Here is a 19,769-nt window from a genome sequence, read left to right as displayed (position 1 = left end):
TGGTATGCAATGGTATGGGATTTAATCTTAACCCACAAACTGACTAAATTGAGGCATCTGATTGGATGATATTTACTGATAGGTGGTTCTTTCAAGTTGCAACATTAATTCTTCAGTAAAGCATTTCTCAACTCCAACACAGATATTTTTAGAAAGAGGTGACCGTTGTATGAAATTTGTATGATTGTTGATTCTGTGAACGGTCTTATTTACACCATTCAATTTTGGTTATAATGTGTTTTTTTGGGTCATGGGGCACATATGGAAATTTAAGAAGCTGTCACAGATGCCACCAAATTCCCATTTCACAGAAGAAAAGCTGTTGGTGTTCAGACTCCCCTCACCCACTAAAGCAAAAAGCGGACAAAAAGATTAATAACTAAAAAAAGCCAAACACTAGGGGTGGATGTGGTCAGAGGCACACAGAATAAATAGATGTGACTCTTCACTTGTATGGTAGGCAATGAAAATGCCAGAGGGTTCTACATATGCATACACCTTTCCATCCAGGTAAGCAAGAGACATTGCCACAGTTAAACACTCAACAAGGGTGTGGTGAGGGGTGTGGCTTGTGGAGAGTGCAGTGGGCGAGACAGAGGTCAGCATTTGGCCTCTGGGCCTGAGATCCCCACCTCTGCTAAATGTCTAGTTTTCCACTTAGTTTTAAAGACCCGGTTACAATCCATTTGCAACCTATCCTGCAGGCATGGAAAAATGTCAGTTTAGCCATACTTAAAGTGGATCAGACCTTTTCGCTCCCAGAGGTCCCCGACTGACGTGATCATAATCTTTCATCACCCCCCATTGTTCAATCCCTTTTCATCACCACTCGTCGTTAATCACCTAATATAATCAGCTCTAATTGTGGTCTTCTGCAGTCCATAGTAGCTGATTCACATGCCCTTGTTGTAGCTTGCCTCCATACAAGAAAAAAAATGTGGAAAGCTTGCCAGTAACAATTAAGCCCTGAGTGAACCCAGCCCTGTAAGCAGGAGTGAGCCCTATTAGTGAGTGTTGCGGCTCCAGCAGCAAAAAAATTGGAAAACAGCCAGGTGAGTTAAACACCTATGTGAGCCAAACAACAGTGGAAGGAGGCCATGGCACTAAGGTCTGATCCCCACACATGATTACAGAGGTTTTTTTCTTGCTTTCTACCACACCAGTATTTTCCAAAATATTTCACAGTTTATGAAGCTCCAAACAGAGCAATTGGATTACATTGTTCAATTTAAATAAATTTTCCGAAATGAGCAAAATGCCAGTTGTTTAAACAAGGAATTGGTTTTGGTGCAGAGAGCAACTAATTCTGAATTTAAGAAGAACTGTTCTCCCCTAAAAGAGGGTTGCTGTCATGCTAGAGGCATTGTTTTCTACTGTACTGCCATGATGCCTATAACATCACTGGCTTTTGATATCTCTCTGAAAGGCAGATGCATTTTTTCTTGGCAAGCTGGAAAAGTGAGGATTGCATGAAACAAGGCTCCCTGCCTTGGTCATCTCTTTTGATGTACAGTATCTCTTAAATTTTTAAATGCAGCTTCTGGAGGGCACAGTGGAAAGTGAGGTGCTGCTGGGAGAGGGTGTTTAATCCTTTCCCACCTGCTGTGCCCCTGCGTAAGTAGCTACCCCACCCCACCCTCCTCTCCCACAATATTTCCAATGTGTAATTGGTTGGTTCCAAAAGCACATAAAGAGAAAAGCTCCGGGGGGGGGGGGGGGCACATGGCCAGAGAAAGAGTTGGGTAAGCTCTTTTCCCAGACTCAATCACAAATAAAGTGCTGTTGGCTTGCACTTATAGGTTTTGGGTATGGCATGTCATTTGGGATTAAAACAATGGGAAGTATTTAACTAAATAATTCTGCTTGTGCAAGGATTCAGGCTAGCAAAATGGAACTTTCCAGTGCTCTACTGCACTCCGCACCAGCCCAAGCTCCTGGCTGTTGTATCCCAACTACATCATACTCAACACACCCATTGAAATAGATATAATTAAAATAGTCATTATACATTCAGTAATGTCAATAGGTCTACTGGTGCTGTGGGTTAAACCACAGAGCCCAGGGCTTGCCGATCAGAAGGTCAGCGGTTCGAATCCCCGTGAAGGGGTGAGCTCCCGTTGTTTGGTCCCAGCTAGATAAATAGGTACCACTCCGGCGGGAAGGTAAACGGCGTTTCCGTGTGCTGCTCTGGTTCACCAGAAGCGGCTTATTGGTCCAGGGTCCCTTTACCTTTACCTTTTAAGTATGATCCAGTTAGACACAGCTCTTTGTTCTTGGCCCCAAATGAATCAGTTTTGCTGTTGATCAAAAATTTACCTTGCTGCACTCAGCCACCTTCCTTTAGCATTAGAATCCACATTTGTGTACATTCAACTCCACATTTAGTAGTCTAAATCAGTTCTGTATTTGGACAGGCGGGTGAATTTCCTGGCTTTTTAAAATGTTTATCTCAGCTGTGTCTGCATTGGCTTGGGCTGATGGGAGTTGTAATCCAAAATACCTGGAGGCACCAGGTTGGCAAAGGCTGTTCTATCTGCATTGCTGTCCTGAGCTGGATAGTGTTTTATAAACTGCTGGTTTTCAATTTTCTCAGTTGTGCTGAGATTGTATTAGTTATATTTTATCATTTTAGATATTTATGTGAGCCACTTTTGGAGGGCTGTGCCCTGAAAAGCAGCATATAAATACTGAAAATAAACAAATACGCATGATATTGCCCTGATGTAATTACCTTTTATGGTCACATTTCTGCTTTCAGCTATATTAACATACATCAAGTCAGCTCCTCTGTAATTGATGCTGTGCCCTTTGAATTAGACAGAGGCAAAACTTAGCTCATTCGCTTCATATGCAAAGCTTAACGTGTCTGGATCTTTACAATTAACATAACTGACATAGCTACTGCAACATGATCTTTTTTGTCCTACTGCTGACCTTTTATCCGTGGCAGCTTTCATTCTGTACCAAATTATTTCCAGGTGAGCTTATTGTGATCAGATAGCTGAATTTATTGTAAATACATTTGCAAATTGCAAGGGAAACACTGCTTTCTTTGTAATTTCCTTATGTGGAATGTCATAGAATCCCAAGGCAGCCAAGGCCATTTTGATACAATCATCTCTTGGGGTAGTACAAGAGTTCACCTCCTATTTCTTCCCTTTGGACATGAATGGGAAGATGTTGCTGCAAAGCTACACATGAAATTAATATGGGCTCTGGGCACATATTTTCTATTATTTGGAACACACAGTAATTAATTTCCCTCCTCTGTGTAAGAAATGCAGATTAAAACCTCTTAACTTCTGTGCTCTTGGGATGATAATTGATATATAAATTGCATTAGTATCCCTACGCTCCTTTTGTATAAATATTTTTGTGATATTAGTGGAAGGGGTCCTGCCCCTCCCCCGAATTTTATCTACTATATCCCTCACGTGATTTGCATTCATTGAGTATTATTTTTTCTATGACAAGAAGAGCAAGTTATAAATCCCTCCTTATGCAGGCATAGCTAGACTGATATAGCAGAGAATATGTTTGCTTTCACACTTTGGGTTTAATATGCAGTTTGCTTCTACCTCCACCTCCACCTTGATAATGGCTAATAGTAGCCTCTTACAGATGTTGTGCATGAATGAAGATACATAGGTGTGGGGGCAGATCATGGTGACAATAGGCTGAATTCTCACCTCTAGATAACCAAAAGTCCATCATGCATTGGAAAAAAGTGCATTCCAGCAGCACCTTAGAGACCAACTAAGTTTGTCATTGGTATGAGCTTTCGTGTGAATGCGCACTTCTTCAGATACACTGAAACAGAAGTCTGGGGGGAGAACAAGGGCCTCCTTAAAACACCCTTAACCAACTACAGCTCCCAGAATTCTTTAGGGGAAGCCATGACTACTTAACATGGTATCTTAATACTTTAACTGTGAGCTGTGCATGTGGCCTAGGTTTTACCTAGACCCATTCATATGAATGAACATGCCTAAGGTCCATTAATTTCAATGGATCTGCACCCCCCTATGTATTGTTTCTTATTATTATTTTGCTGTTTCCTGCCCTGGGCTTCTTTGAGAGGAGGGGTAGGATAAAAATCTATTAAATAATAGTAATAAGGCAAAGGAATGTAATAATGTAATAATAAGGAATGTAATAAAACACCATGCAGGCTTTCAAGTTCCCCATAACTCTTCATCAGGCTAGATGTTAAGAAATGGGGGGTGGAGAGGAATAACGGGGGGGGGGATCTATTCCTGTTTGTCAAGATATCTATGCCTACCTCTGCTAAGTTGTAAGGTGGAGTGTAGGAGGAGATAACAGATTTCCAGTTGTGGCACTTCAAAGTACTTGGAAATTCTTACATGATTTTGATTAGCCTAATAAAAGTATTGCCTTAACATCATCCTTTTTCTTAGGGGCCAACAAAGATACCTTTGGGTTTTTTTCCCCAAAAGTGTGATTTGCATATACATTTTTTAAATTTTTGCTTTTAATATATATATTTCAATCAAACATACAACCAAGTAAATATTGTTATAGTATACTTTTGAGTTTTTGATGAATGCTTAATTCGTGTGATACTTTATTTTACTAAGATATAACATTGATCACAGATACCTTCATGAGTGACCAGGAACCTTCTGGTGTCAGTAAATGATAAAGGCTAGAGTGTGTGGTATTTAATCACAGCTACCTAAGTATTAGCACATATCAAGGAATAACACTATTCTGAACCATAATGAGAGCACAATGCCATATTTGTTAAAGTTGGTTTCTTACCAGTGACACAACATTAAAAAAATTCACAGAAATGAAATGGTTCAGTTTATGACCATTAAGACAAATTCATGGAAAATAAGGCTATCAATGGCAACTAGCCATTATGGCTATACTCCACCTACATGGTTGGAGGTGGTAATACTTGAATACCAGTTGCTGGAAACCACAGGGGGGGGGGAATGCTCTTGTGCTTGGGTCCTTCATGAAGGTTTTCCACATGTTCTTCTTGGCCATTGTGAGACCACAATGCTGGACTAGATGGGCCATTGTCATCATAAGCTCATTTGTTAGAAAATCTATAGAAATTATTCACAAAGAGTGACATGAACACAGCTCAAGCAAGCCCCCAACTCTTTGTTTAATGTGTGCATTCCAGATGTGTGAAGTTGCATGACAGTTTTGACATTGGCTTCAGTTGAATTATCTTGGATAAGACCATTGAATCCTCTGCTTTCCAACGTCATGCTGAGTGGAACTTTTTTTTTTTTTGCTTCTCATTGTTGTTCAGATTTGCATGGTCCAAGATGGCATTGTTTGCTTCTCTTCTTTCAACCAAATGCTTTTGTCTCTGTCCAAAGCAGGATGCGGACATGTTGGCAGGTGATGAGCAGGCCTGGAAAGAAGCCAAAGAAGCTATAAATAAAATGGGAGCTCCAAAGTCGCAAGAAGGTATCCTTTCAATGCCAAAGTACTGGCCAACAGCAGATGGGTTTTCTTTTGAGGCAAGAGCATATAAAAGCTGTCTTCCTCCTTGTTATTTCTAGAATATGGAACTGCTTCGTTCCTTAAAGATTGCCCTCAGTGCCTGTGTTAGAGTGGGCAATTGGATTTGGCTGGGGTCTCAGATTCACCTCTTAACAGGTGGGTGGAGTCACCCACTTGTCAAATCACTTGGACTCTTATAACACCAGGCCATTGAAATTTCAAGCTGGAGCTGCAAAGAAAGATGGCTCCTCTGTACCTCCACAAATTCCTTTGTATTTGCAGCATGGATTTGGTCCAGGAAAAATAGGGAGTATTCTCAAGTGCACTTTGCAGGCAAAACCAGGCACTTTTAAAATTTGACCCCTTTTAAGTATATGGTGCCAAATCTGAAAAACCAAGTATTTTGCCTGCAGTTAAATAATTCTCATTCCTTCAGCTGCAGCTTCTGCACATGATGCCGTATTTGATGTCAGGCCTGGGAAAGTAGATGTGAACAGCCAGCCTGGTCCACTTCCTGGGTCTGACAGGCCTATTTCAGACCCTCCAAGTGTCCCTGTCCCTGATTTAGAGAAGTCATCCTGGTTTCTGATTTGATGCCAGAATGCCCTGCTTTTTCTTAGGATGTCCCTGTTTTCATTGTAGAAATATTGGAGGGTATAGAGTTATCCAACCCCCCAAGCCATTTGAAGGCGATCCTGTATAGGGGAGGCTTTTTTAAAAAAAATGTTTAAAGTTTTATTATGATTTCACATATGTTGGGAGCTGCCCAGAGTCCTGGGACAACCCAGTAAGATGTGTGGGGTATAAATAGTAAAATTAACCTTATGGAATGAGACGTCCCTATTTTCATTGGAGAAATGTTGGAAGTTTAGCCAGTCCATCGGCTGAAGGTTCCCCACCAAATGATCTATGTCTTTCTGTCTTTCAGTATCTAATAAAAAGCATGTAGACAGTTGCAGCAAAGGCCATTTCCTTCTGTTTTGCTTCTGTTTGCACTACAAGCCACAAGATGTCAGACACCAAACTTCATTTTGTCTGTGTTGAATCTCCCAACATTCTGCTTCATGGGATGACTCCTGGTTCTAGAATTATGAGAGAAGGAGAAAATACTGCATCCAGGTATTATCCCCTGAAACTAAGTACAGGGAGATTTGTGATAGACAAGGGGAGACTTCTTCACACACAGCGGAATTGAAAATAATGAGTTTTTTAAGCAGAAAATGTAGTAGGGGACACCAACTTGGACAGTAATTTTTCATGAGCTTTTGTTTGAATAGCACACTGTTGATGAATCCTTAATCCAAATAAACGTCAGAATGGGAGCAGGCTCTTGTGACATGCCAGACGTTACTAAAGAACAATGCCACTCTTCTCCCAGACACAAACATTTACCAGCTGAAACTACTTGACCTCGCCATGGACGCCTGCATAAATCTTGGCCTTTTGGAAGAAGCCTTGCTTTATGGTCACAGGACTTTGGAGCCCTACAGGTAAAAGATAAAAATGCAGTAATTTATTGAAAGATTCGCTTTCAGCCCAGGAAAGAGGGTATGAACCAAGAATCTGGCTGCATCAATGTTACTATTTGTTAATTATTCTATATAGTAGCATTAGGGGTAGGGCTGCCATACATCTGGGCATTATTGGGATTTCAAAGGCGGAATTGATATCTGGGGGGAATTTCCAAAAGGTGGCGCTTTGCCATGGATCTTAGGCAAGTCAATCGAGGAACCATGGTTTTTTGGCAATTTTGGAAAAAAAAACCCACAAAAAAACCTCATTAACCTTGGGGTTTTCCAGAGTGTCCTGGTTTTTACTTTTTGAAATATGGCAACCCTAATTAGGGACGAGGAGTAGTCAGTGCAACTCAGACTTGTGCACTGATTGAACATGTCAGCTGTTCTTCAGAAAAGGGGAACATTCCCTAAAAGTTTAGGGAAGCTTTTAATGTTTGATGGATCTCTGTATTTTAATGTTTGATGGATTTCTGTATTTTAGAATTTCTGTTTTGTTGGAAGCCGCCCAGAGTGGCTGGGGGAACCCGACCAGATGGGCGGGGTATAAATAATAAATTATTATTATTATTATTATTATTATTACAACCCATTGTTCCTCAGCTGAACCCAGTGGCATTGCGGCGCAAGGGCGCTCCCGGTGCCACGTCTCTGGAGGTGACAAGGTGGTGCCCCACGGCAGTGGCACGAGCAGCCATCACGCTGCCACAGCCGCATGTGGAAGATCCTCCATTCACGGCTGCAGCCGCGAGCAGAGAATCCCGGCACTGTCCGTACGGCGCTGGAGTGGTGCTGCCGGCAAACCGCTATGTAGCACGCATGTGCAGTGTCACTACGTATGCCGCATGCATCGTACATAGCGCCGCCGCACATGCGCGCTATGTAGCAACGCCCTGCCACCGGGTGCACATCATGTTTGCCGCTCCGGGTGCCCAAGTGGCTTCCTCCGCCACTGGCTGAACCATTTTGAAAAAAATAGGTTTACTTTTTCTGCCCTTGGTGATGCAGAATTGCAGATTGTTTGAGATGTACTGGTGCATTTGATCATTGTGTTTATGACATAAACGTTCCTGGAGGACTCTGAAGTGTTTTGCTTCAGATCCCCATGTACTTTTCACAAACCTCTATATTCCCAGGTACATTTTTAGAGACAATATTTTTGGCAGTGCACCGTGTTCTTCCTTAACTCCTTATGGTACTTTCTGGTTTTAGCCTGGTGTCTAATTAGTTTCGATTGATATGGTTTGATCAAAAGAAAAGCTTTCTCCTTTGAAACAGGTAGTAACTGTATAGTATAGCAATGTGACCGGGATGATCAAAGGGGAAAATACAGCTTTGTACTCTTTCCCTCCACGTTTCTTTTGTTCATCCAAATGCATTTTTTAAAAAATGGAAATAATGATGGTGGGCAACCTTAGATTTGATATCTTCCATTACCACCGCTAGCATCATAGCCGTGTTTCCTTATTTTCTCAAGGAAAGGCAGCCACTTCAATGGAGTTTTGCTATGTTGCTAGGAATAAGTAGTATTCAAATAGCATGGCTGCAGCAGAGGTTAACAATAATTTAAAGTGCTTGTAAGGTTGGAGCAGCTCCATTTTCATTTTGATTGCATTGCAGGGTAGAAGGTTACTAAGGCACCTTTGCCTGAATACTGAATTTTGAGACAGTGAACTTTAAAACAAATGCTGGCATAACTGTTTCCTTTGGTTGCTTTTAGGTTTGCCGCCTGTGGCCATTTTTGAAGAGGGACATAATGGTTCTCCCCTCTTTTCTCATGATGACCAGTCTTCTGTAAGTTTCTCCTCCTGGAAAGAAGGAGAAAACATAAAAAAGTTCGAACAAAATTAAAACATGTGAATTAGCCATGAAATTAGTTTGTGCCACAATGGCAAAATATCAGATTATATTGGCATTTATAGTAATTTCAGTGAAAGAGACTTGTCAGTGAGAGAAGAGGATTTTGCCTACTGCTTTCCCTTCTTTCTTTTTCTTTCTTTCTTTCTTTCTTTCTTTTTTCCGTCTGTCTTTCTTTCTTTTCAAAATGGCTTCCCTTTTTAATTTGCATTTTTTTATTTACTGCTTCCATTCAGCTATGCTTCTTTTACCCTTTAACCTGTCAATGTGATGCTTCAGACCAATGAAGCTACATTGCAGTAGAAAACAATTATAATTTTATCAATCATTCGAATATCTCTTTCCCTGTTTGCTTAGTGGTGTGTGACATAGTTTCTGAGCTACTTATACAGTCAAGTTGATTCTGCCGCCGCCGCCTCACCTTCCCTCCACCACCACCCTTACACTCACACACACACACAGAAACAACATGTTCTGTTAAGATGTATTTGATGAAACGTTGCTGGCGTGGTAAAGCTGCTGGCCTCTCATGTACCTTGAAGACAGTTGCTCTTAGTCTCACCAGGTGCAAAAGCATTTCCCAAGAAGAGACATTTTCAGCCCGAGTTCTTTTTTTACCTTCAAGCCATCACTACAAGCTTTGACGCACCTGACAAAAAAATCTTCAGTTTCTCATTACAAGGAGTTGTGCCTGAAGCAGCAGGATATCAAATCTGAGCAAATCTGTTGGGGTGCATTGAATTTCTCCAGTTGAATCAATCTACTGCTTGACTGCTCCTGCAGTTCCATTACAGCTATCTATTTTCCTTTCCACAACTCTGGGCAAAAAATATTCATATTCTTATCTGCAGGGAATCACCTGAAAAACAAGGCATCCATACAAATAGGAGGTGGTATGTCCACCTTTAAAAGGGTACGAGGAACTGTTCTAAAACCATTTTAACTTCAGGGACTGTATTTGCTGTGTATGTTTCCATTATGCGATCAGCAGGGTTGACATCCACTGCTGTGTGCTAAGTGCAGTATTTGATCACATGTTTTCATTTAACCATCATGTGAAACCAGTCTGAGTATTTATTTAAGTGACATGTTTAGATATCCGTCAAACATATTTAATGGCTTCTTTTATGCTATAGATTCACACAGTAGTGAACTAATTAACTGATGCTAAATATTTTTTGCCCTCCAAAATGAAGGTTCTTTTTAGTGATTAAAAACAACCAGGATTCAACTTTAAAAGGAGCTTGGAACAGGTTTAAAGAAGGCGTTAGAGTCCAGAAGACCACAAGAAATGAAGTTTTTCAGGGGGTTGGACTAGATGACCCCAGGGTCCCTTTTCAACTCTACAATTCCTTGATTCTTTGATTCTACACTGGTCCTTACTAAAGTCTGTCACTTGGCCACCTTAATTGGATTGGCCAGCATATGAGTAGTTGAAACTGAATGCAGTAAGAAGAACATTTGTGTCTCTTGGTGTCTCAAGAAGTCGTCTTGTATGCTGACACATTTAAGAATGTGACTCTGTAAGGCTGTGTGCCTGTGTGTGCTATATTTGTGGTAAGTGTGCATGTGCAATGAGTATATGTGTGCGGTCTGCAAGTGCGGTGAGTGTGTCCATGGCCCATTTGTTGTTGTTTAGTCGTTTAGTCGTGTCCGACTCTTCGTGACCCCATGGACCAGAGCACGCCAGGCACTCCTGTCTTCCACTGCCTCCCGCAGTTTGGTCAAACTCATGTTGGTAGCTTCGAGAACACTGTCCAACCATCTCATCCTCTGTCGTCCCCTTCTCCTTGTGCCCTCAATCTTTCCCAGCATCGGGGTCTTTTCCAGGGAGTCTTCTCTTCTCATGAAGAAGAATGGCCCATTAGTTCAACAAATAAATATGGAATGAATTTGAGGCATGCCTTTATGGTTGTTCACTGAGGCAATGGCAGTTCTCCCTAAGATGAGCCATTATTCCTAGCTTCCTTTTTTAAAAAAAATGCCTTCGTAGAACCTGGGATATGAGACAAAATGTGCAGACACCATTCTTATTTTTTTCATTTTGTGTGAGAAAGTATTCTGCTCCCCCTTCCAGGGATTTATTTTTGCCCTTCTCTGTCCCTGCCCCCCCCAAAAAAATACAGTGGTACCTCTGGTTACAAACTTATTCGTTCCAGAGGTCCGTTCTTAATCTGAAACCATTCTTAACCTGAGGTACCACTTTAGCTAATGGGGCCTCCCGCTGCCAACGTGCAACCGGCACGCGATTTCAGTTCTCATCCTGGGGCAAAGTTTGCAATCCGGAGCAACTACTGCCGGGTTAGCGGAGTCTGTAACCCGAAGTGTTTGTAACTCAAGATGTTTGTAACCCGAGGTACCACTGTCCTGTCAATGCTGTGCACACTTTATCTGATTTGTGAGGATTTCCCCCTCCTTTCAAACAAACAAACAAACAAACAAACATTATAATGAAGAAAATAGAAGCGGTGTACATTACCACTAGAGGCTGCTTCATACGCCCTTAATTTTAATTTCCCCTCTATATTCACCAATAATGTCCTATAGGTACTCCAATTGCCTTCCATATTCTTTCTTCTAACCGCCTTGGCCTCCACAGGTGAGACCCATGATGGTGTTTTGGGTTCTAGTAGGTCCTTATATCTGACCCATACCTTGAACAGGGAGGCTCTAATTATGTGGTTGGTGAATCCTTTATGAACTTTATTTTTGTCATAATTCAAATAGGCGTGCCAGCCAAATCTTAGATCAAATCCTTCCAAATCCAGGGTATCCATTTTTTGAAGCAAAAACCATTCCCTTAGCCATGAAAAACACGCGGCCTCATAATATATTTTAAGGTCGGGTAGGCCGAACCCTCCCCTCTCTTGAATGTCAATAAGAAGAGTATGTTTGATTCTTGGCCGTGCTCCCTGCCAGATGAATTTCGAAATTTCTTTCTGCCAAGCTGTTAAGGGTTTCGTGTTCCCTAGGATTGGTAAATTTTGGAATAAGAACATAAGCTTCGGTAAGGCACTCATCTTAATTGCCGAGATACGTCCCCAAAAAGACAGCTTCAATTTGCTCCAGATCTCCATGTTCCTTCTTATTTGTTCCCATGTTTTTATATAATTGTCCTGGTACAGATTAATATTTTTCGGTGTTAACCAGATCCCAAGGTACTTAATTTTAGAGGAGAATTTTAACTGTGTTGATTGTTCAATTTCCGTCCTTTCTTCCGCTGATATATTTTTAGCCATGAGCTTTGTTTTTTTACTATTTAATTTAAAGCCAGCCACTTGCCCATATTCATCTATAATTTCTAATATCTTGGTTATACTTTCTTTGGGGTTTTCCGTTGTAATTATTAAATCATCTGCGAACGCTCGCAATTTATATATTCTTTTACCGAGTGTTACCCCCTTAATCTCCTTCTCTTCTCTGATTTTATTATTTAGAATTTCCATTATTAAGATAAAGATTAAAGGAGATAGGGGGCACCCTTGTCTGGTTCCTTTGTTTATTTCGCATTCTGCCGAGATGTTATTATTTACCAGTATCCTTGTTTTTTGCTTAGAATAGATTGCTCGAATCGCATTACCAAAGTGTTCCCCAAATTCCATTTGCTGGATGGTGGCTGTCATGAATTTCCATGATATCTTGTCAAACGCTTTTTCAGCGTCAACTGAAATGATAAGGCCTGGCTTGTCAATTCTCATATCTAAGTACTCTAAAATATTTACAATATTTCGTATATTATTTTGCATTAAGCGCCCCGGGAGGAAGCCCGCCTGGTCTTCATGTATAATAGTAACCAAGACTCTCTTCAACCTGTCTGCCAAGATGCTAGCAAATAGTTTGTAATCGTTATTTAATAACGAAATGGGCCGATAATTTGATGGGTGTGTCAAATCCACCCCTTCCTTTGGTATTAAAGAAATATAACTTTCGGTCCATGTTCTTGGCATTTCTCCCCCATCCAGTATGTTATTCATTATTTCCTTCAATGGTTCTATTATAACTTCCTCTACTTTTTTATAATAAATTGCGGGCAACCCATCGGGGCCTGGAGTTTTTCCTGGGTTGGCTTTTTTGATTGCTTGAATTATATCAAATGTTGAGATCCGTGCATTAAGGATTTTAACCTGATCCCTATTGATTTTTCCCAGATTATTTCGGCCCAAGTATTGATTAATTTCCTCATGAGTTTCTTTCCCTTCTTTATATAATTCTTTGAAAAAGTCGAGAAAAACTTTTTCAATTTCATTAGGATTATTAGTGATGTTGTCTCCTATTTTCATCTTATTAATAATTCTTCCTTTTTCTCTTTTTTTCAATTCCCAGGCCAAGAACTTGCCTGGCTTATTTGCATGTTCGAAATTTTTTTGCCTCATCAATTTGATTTTCCATTGGATCTCTTCCTCCAATAACGCGGAGTACTGCGATTGCAGCAGTTTGACAGTTTGTTTTATTTTCTCGTTTTCAGGGTTTTTGTATAGTTCTTTTTCATTTTTCCTAATTTCCTCCCAAATTGTTTGTTTCTTTTTTTCCTTTTGTCTAACTAAAATTGAGTTTTGTTTGATAAAGAACCCTCGAATCACTGCTTTCCCAGCGTCCCATACCATTGTACTGGAGGTTCCTTGATCTAAATTGAAGGAAAAGAATTCACGAAGAGTCTTTTTTGCCTTATCTAGTATTTTCTCATCACTCAGTAGAGACTCATTTAGTCTCCACCTCCTTACTTTGGGCTCCTCTTCTTTTAAACCAATAAAGACCGGGTGGTGATCAGATAAAGTTTTAGGTTGTATCTCGGCTTTTTGTATTCTTAAGGTATATTCTTTTGGAATCCATATTGCATCAATTCTGCCAGCTGATTTGTTGGGTTCTGAATAAAAGGTGTAATCTCTTTCTGCTGGATGTTTAACCCTCCAGGCATCTTCTAAATTTAACGTTTCCATAGTTTGACTAAAGTTTTTTGGTAATTTGGATTGTTTGGGGTCCTGATTACTCTTTTTTTTTGTTCTATCCATGTCTGGTGATGTGACCCCATTTAAATCTCCTAACAATATTATCTTTTCTCCCACATATTCTAATAGTTTTTCCCCCAATATATTGTAGAATTCTTTCTGTCTTTTATTAGGTGAGTATATTCCTGTTACTATTATCTTTTCTCCCCGGCTTGTTATTTCTATAATCACAATCCTTCCTTCAGAGTCATTAAATAACAATTTGGGTTCCAAATAGTCTTTTACATAGATTACGACTCCTCTCTTTTTGGTCTTATCCGCCGATATAAATTCCCGTCCTAATTTCTTATTAGAAAGAACTCTTACATGATTTTGAGTTACGTGAGTTTCTTGTAAACAGATCACGTCAATTTTTTGTTTGGCTAATTGATGTTCCACCTTGTTTCTTTTGGTTTTATCGTTTAATCCATTCACGTTCCAAGTTAGTAATTTTAGATTCATTTTTGGTTAGTCTCTTTATTTATTTATTTATTTAGATTATTCCTTCTGCCATCACTTTATTTAGAAATACTTACAATCAGAATTTTAAAAAGAAAAAATTACAAAAAATTGTCTTAATACAAGTTTTTTATCTGTTCAATTCTTTCTTAGCTTTCTTCTATCTCTATTGGATTATCAGATTCTGCGTCTTGGTCCTCCGCTCCTCCGCTTGGCCTTCTTACAGTTCCTAGAAATTTTGCATATTTCCTCCAGTATTTTGCTGCATCTCCTGGCAGCACGAATTTTCGTCTCTTTCCTTTAAAGAAAAACGAAAAGCCCTCTGGAAATTCCCACCGATGGGTTATACCTTTCCCTCTAAGGGCTTCAACATATGGTTTGAACTTGTCACGTTTTTTCAAATATCTGGCCGGGATTATTTTATGGATAATTATATCCTTGTCATCAATTTGCAATCTTTTTTTGTTGCTGGTTTGTAAAATTCTGTCTCTGATGTCCAATGTTTTGAACGTTACAAGGCAGTCTCCCGGCCAGTTATTTGCCTTAGCAACATTAGATCTCACCCTAAATGCTCTTTCTATATGTTGGTCCATTTCTTGCTCAGTCATTTCCAACCAACTTGCTAGTTCTAGAGTCACTTTCTTTCTTATTTGTTCATCTGGTTCCTCAGGTATGGCTCTAAACCTCAAGGTTTTCTCCCTTCTATGCATCTCTATCATAGCTATTGCATCCAATACAGCCTCGTGGGTTTCCTTCATATCCGCCATTTCTTTTTTTACCCTTTCCCCCTCTCTTTTCAATTCTCTGTTGTCATTTTGAAGCTTCCTCACTGTTTCCTCTAGTCCTATTACTTTACCTTTTAATTCTTGTACCGTTTTGGTAAGTTCTAAATTTTTCATCACTACCTCATCTATTTTCCCAGTTAATTCTGCTACCGTTTTAGCGTTCCCATCAATTTTTTCTCCAAAGGTATCAAGCTTTTCATTCACATCATTTTTCATCTCAGAGAACTCTCTTTTGAGGCTTAAAATCAATTCTTTTACATCCATGTTGGCATCATTATCTATACCTGAGCCTCTTCTACCTGAATTACCGGCACTCCCTGCTGCTGCCGTAGCAAGATTTTTTGTACTTCCCATATTTCAATATTGTTACTATAATGCTTCTGGCAACAATTAAGTCGGTTAGTCTACTACTTAGTTTCCTTTAGTCTCAATAACAAATAAGACTTTCTAACCTCCAATCGTTCCGGACTGCTACCTAGTGTATATCATCAATCCAAGAATGATGGTAAAAGAAATAAAAAAGAAGAAATAAAAAAGAAAAGAAAAAAAAGGGAAGAAAAAAAGAGAAGAAAAAGAAAAAGGGGAGAGAAAAAGGAGGAAAAGAGAGAGAGGGAAAAAAAGGGGAGATGATGGGTAAAGTGCAGGGGAAGAGAGAGAAGGAAAAAAAGGAAAAGGAAAAAAGGAGAGGGCTAAAATAAGACTTACAGGAAATAGGAAATAAAGACCACAGAAAAAGGTAAAGGGGGGTGGGTATAAGAGGTCAGCAGGCCAGAAAGGGGGATTAAATGGCAGCAGGGAGATAAGTAAAAATAAGGAAAAGCAAATAGAAATAAGGAGGATAGATGAGGAAAAATTATCTGAGATTAGTTAGAGGGATAAGTCAGATTTCCAGGATGTATGGACCCCAAATACTAAGAGTACATTAATTGGGAAAAAGCAATTATACATCAACAGCTGTTTAACAAATCCCCAATAATCCCCATTAAATTGTAGGTTGCAATTGGTGTTTCAAAGGTTGCAGATTTCCTCTAGTCTCCACCGACTTGCGCCCTCCTGGTATCCACCAGATCACTCTTTCCAGTTCCTTTTATTGCCAGCCGAGTTGTGTAAAAAGTGGGATACAATATGTGTCTTGCAGCGCTTCTGCTATGCCCACTAGATGGCGATACTCCCTTCCCTCAGTGACTCTTGGCGTTCTCAATTCAATACGGAAATGACTCAGCAATGTATCTCTTTGTTCAATCAGAGTTCCTTAAAGCTATATCGCAGTATATACCCTTCTAGAAAAGTTTAATTTAAAGGGTATTTCCCTGGCTTTGTCTTTTCTTTTCTGCTGCCGAAGGAGTAGATTTATTCAGTCAACAAACATTCCTTTTCCTAAAACAGCTCAGCGTCTCGGAGCGGAGAGAGGAGGGTTAAGCTCACAGCATTTCACTTCCCATCCTCAGCCTTCCAGAATTTACCAGTTCAAGATATCTCAGGCAGGGGGATAAGGTTAGTTTGTAGCTATGAGGAGTTCATAAGCAGTCAAATATCAGTCAAATATCCACTCCGTTTGCTTCCCCTGGGCTATTATGTTACTAGCAGTCAAATATCCACTCCGTTTGCTTCCCCTGGGATATTATGTATCACCTCGCCTCTCCTCCGCCTCCGCCTCCCCTCTCAGCCACCGCTTGTTACTTTGTTGCTTTCAGTTCTTAGTTTGCTTTGCTTGAGAGGGAAAAAAAAGATTTAATCCACTTGCAGCGCTGTTAGCTGTAAAATATTATTCACTTTTGACTCTTGCTGCATTTGGTATTATGCAAGGCACTACAGGCGCGACCTCCTTCTTCTTCCCTTCAATCTCCCCCTCCCCCGACCTTCCCGGTTAAGCTCCACAAGACGCCGACCCGCAGTACGCCCTGTGTTGGCGGGTTTCCCGGGGGGGGGGGCGCTTGAAAAAAAGTTCCAATTTTAAGGTCGGGGTTCTACTTGGAGATTCCACCGCTTTAGCGCTCCGGTTTTCAGGCTTTCTCACCTGGGGTAGGATCGCTGGGGCAGGCGTCCAGGGAGGTGTCTTCCCACCGCACCTTCTAGTCCGGCGTTTGATCCTTCCCGACGCTGCTGCCGATCGCCAGGCTCTGGATAACCCTCCAGAGACCCTTTGGGAGGGGGTTTGAAGCCCAATACCCCTCCTTTTCTGCCCTTTAGTGAGTGCGCGTTTCAGAGCTTCCGAAAGCGCGTCCGGAGTCGAGCCGCGGGAAATCGGAAGTCCCAGAGCTGGTGCATTTGCAACCCCCCTCAAACCAGAGATCTGTTCAAGAAAATTGGAGATATGAAAGGAACATTTCATACAAAGATTACCATAATAAAGGACAAAAGTGGAATGGACCTAACAGAAGCAGAAGACATCAAGAAGAGGTGGCAAGAATACACAGAGGATTTATACCAGAAAGATATGGAAGTCTCATACACCCCAGGTAGTGTGGTTGCTGACCTTGAGCCAGACATCCTGGAGAGTGAAGTCAAATGGGCCTTAGAAAGCACTGCTAATAACAAGGCCAGTGAAAGGGATGATATTCCAGCTGAACTATTTAAAATTTTAAAAGATGATGCTGTTAAGGTGCTACACTCAATATGCCAGCAAGTTTGGAATATTCAGCAGTGGCCAGAGGATTGGAGAAAATCAGTCTACACCCCAATCCCGAAAAGGGCAGTGCCAAAGAATGCTCCAACTACCGCACAATTGCACTCATTTCACACGCTAGCAAGGTTATGCTTAAAATTCTACAAGACAGGCTTAAGCAGTATGTGCACTGAGAACTCCCAGAAGTGCAAGCTGGATTTCGAAAGGGCAGAGGAACCAGAGACCACATTACAAACATGCTGGATTATGGAGAAAGCTAGAGAGTTCCATAAAAACATCTATTTCTGCTTCATTGACTACGCAAAAGCATTTGATTGTGTCGACCACAGCAAACTAAGGCAAGTTCTTAAAGAAATGGGAGTGCCTGATCACCTCATCTGTCTCCTGAGAAATCTCTATGTGGGACAAGAAGCTATATGGAATACCAACAGTGTGAGGAGGGTGTGGAGCAGGGCTGGTGAGTGGTGTGGCCTGGGAAAGGGGGTGTGACCTGGAGAGAGTCTCAAGGATAAGGCAGAGCAGAATGGTGAGCCACATTGGCCCCCGGTTCCTCATCCTGGCACTATATCACGATGCAGTGTCATTCCTATTCCAGGAATGTGGTCAGGCTGTTTAAAGCAGCTAAGGTTTCTCCTGAAGCAGCAACAAGACGTTGTTGTTGTTGTTGTTGTTGTTGTTGTTGTTGTTGTTGTTGTTGTTGCTAAGAGAGAGAGAGAAATCCCCTTGCAGATCCTCCAAGTGTCTCTATTTTCCAGGGACAGTCCCAGATTTACAGAAGCCATTCTGGTTTCTTATTTGATCCCAGAATGTCCTACTTTTCCTTAGGATGTCCCCATTTCCATCAGAGAAATGTTGGAGGGTATGGTAGGATGTCCCTATTTTCATTGGAGAAATGTTGAAGGATATGGAGTTATCTGCTCCCCCCAAAGCCGGATTCCCCCCCCCCCCGCCACTCTGGGCGGCTTCCAACACACATTAAAATACATTAAAATATCACAGATTAAAAACTTCCCTAAACAGGGCTGCCTTTAGGTATTTTTTAAATGTCAGGTGGTTGTTTATCTCTCTGACCTCTGATGGGAGGGCGTTCCACAGGGCGGGTGCCACTACCAAGAAGGCCCTTGGTAAATGTTTGTAAATGTTTTATGTTTTATTATGTTTTTAATGTATGTCGGAAGCCACACAGAGTGGCTGGGGCAACACAATCAGATGAGCTGGGTAAAAATATTTAAAGTATTATTATGGAATAGGACATCCATATTTTCATTGGAGAAATATTGGAAGGTATGCATTTGCCATTTCTTGTCTTATTGAAAGGTAAGACAAAAATTCTCAATATTTATCCAGCAGTAATTGTGACTAGAACTGTGGACCTTATTGAGGGTTATTTAGTAAACAAACTCAGTATATTGGCCTTGTGGAAAACATCCACATCAAACATCAATCTTTATCCTGCATGCTCATGCAATGACAAAGAAATAATAAGCAAAGGAAGTCGTTTCAAGCAAATCATGAAAGAGATAGAGAAGAGGTAGGAAAATATCTCCTATTTGAGGGTTTGCAGAACGGCTTTCTTATTTAGTCTTCAGGGAGCACCCACCTATCATTAAATGTGAGACTGAGTGCTGGGCCGTCAGCAGTGAGAGAAAGAGGAAGAAAGCTGTAGGAGCTCACAATTTATTACAGTGAAAAATAAAAGTAAAAAATACTGCTTCTGAGAGAACGCACTTTGATTCTGCCGAAACAGATTCAGAACCCAGGTGAATGCAAAATTTATGTTTTGCTGTCCCTGAAGGTGCTGATCTCTTTGAGGCTGGGGATAGATCCTGCCAGTTCCTCAGTTCAGTGGAAGGGCACATGCTTAGCATGCTTAAAATCCCAATTTCAATCCCTGGTATCTCTGTTTAAAAGGATTTTGGTTCACAGGGCTGGGGAAAACCTTTGTCAGGCAATGAAAACAGATTTGCGGCCAGTAATAATGGTTAATACTTGGCTAGATGGCAGCTTCATATGTTCATTTGCGAATGAAAATTGACTTGAAATCTATGTTTTGGCG

The 19,769-nt window shown here is 40.8% G+C and overlaps 1 protein-coding gene across 14 annotated transcripts in view; it reads left to right on the top strand.

The window, feature by feature from the left end:
• Positions 1-19,769, top strand: part of SMYD3 (SET and MYND domain containing 3) — a 345,088-nt gene that overhangs the window by 293,493 nt on the left and 31,826 nt on the right. For 7 of the 14 annotated variants that reach the window (XM_088666492.1, XM_088666497.1, XM_060272886.2 and 4 more), the window contains 2 exons: positions 5,364-5,451; positions 6,803-6,977. In XM_088666492.1, coding sequence (XP_088522618.1) covers positions 5,364-5,451; positions 6,803-6,977 — 263 coding nt within the window. Of the gene's footprint in view, positions 1-5,360; positions 5,452-6,802; positions 6,978-19,769 lie in introns of all 14 variants that reach the window. The other 7 variants (XM_035108332.3, XM_035108337.3, XM_088666496.1 and 4 more) reach the window with 1 other exon arrangement.

Source organism: Zootoca vivipara, chromosome 3 (assembly GCF_965207765.1).
Source record: "Zootoca vivipara chromosome 3, rZooViv2.hap1.1, whole genome shotgun sequence".
Classification (NCBI taxonomy): domain Eukaryota; kingdom Metazoa; phylum Chordata; class Lepidosauria; order Squamata; family Lacertidae; genus Zootoca; species Zootoca vivipara.
This window is presented reverse-complemented; position numbering and strand designations above follow the sequence as displayed.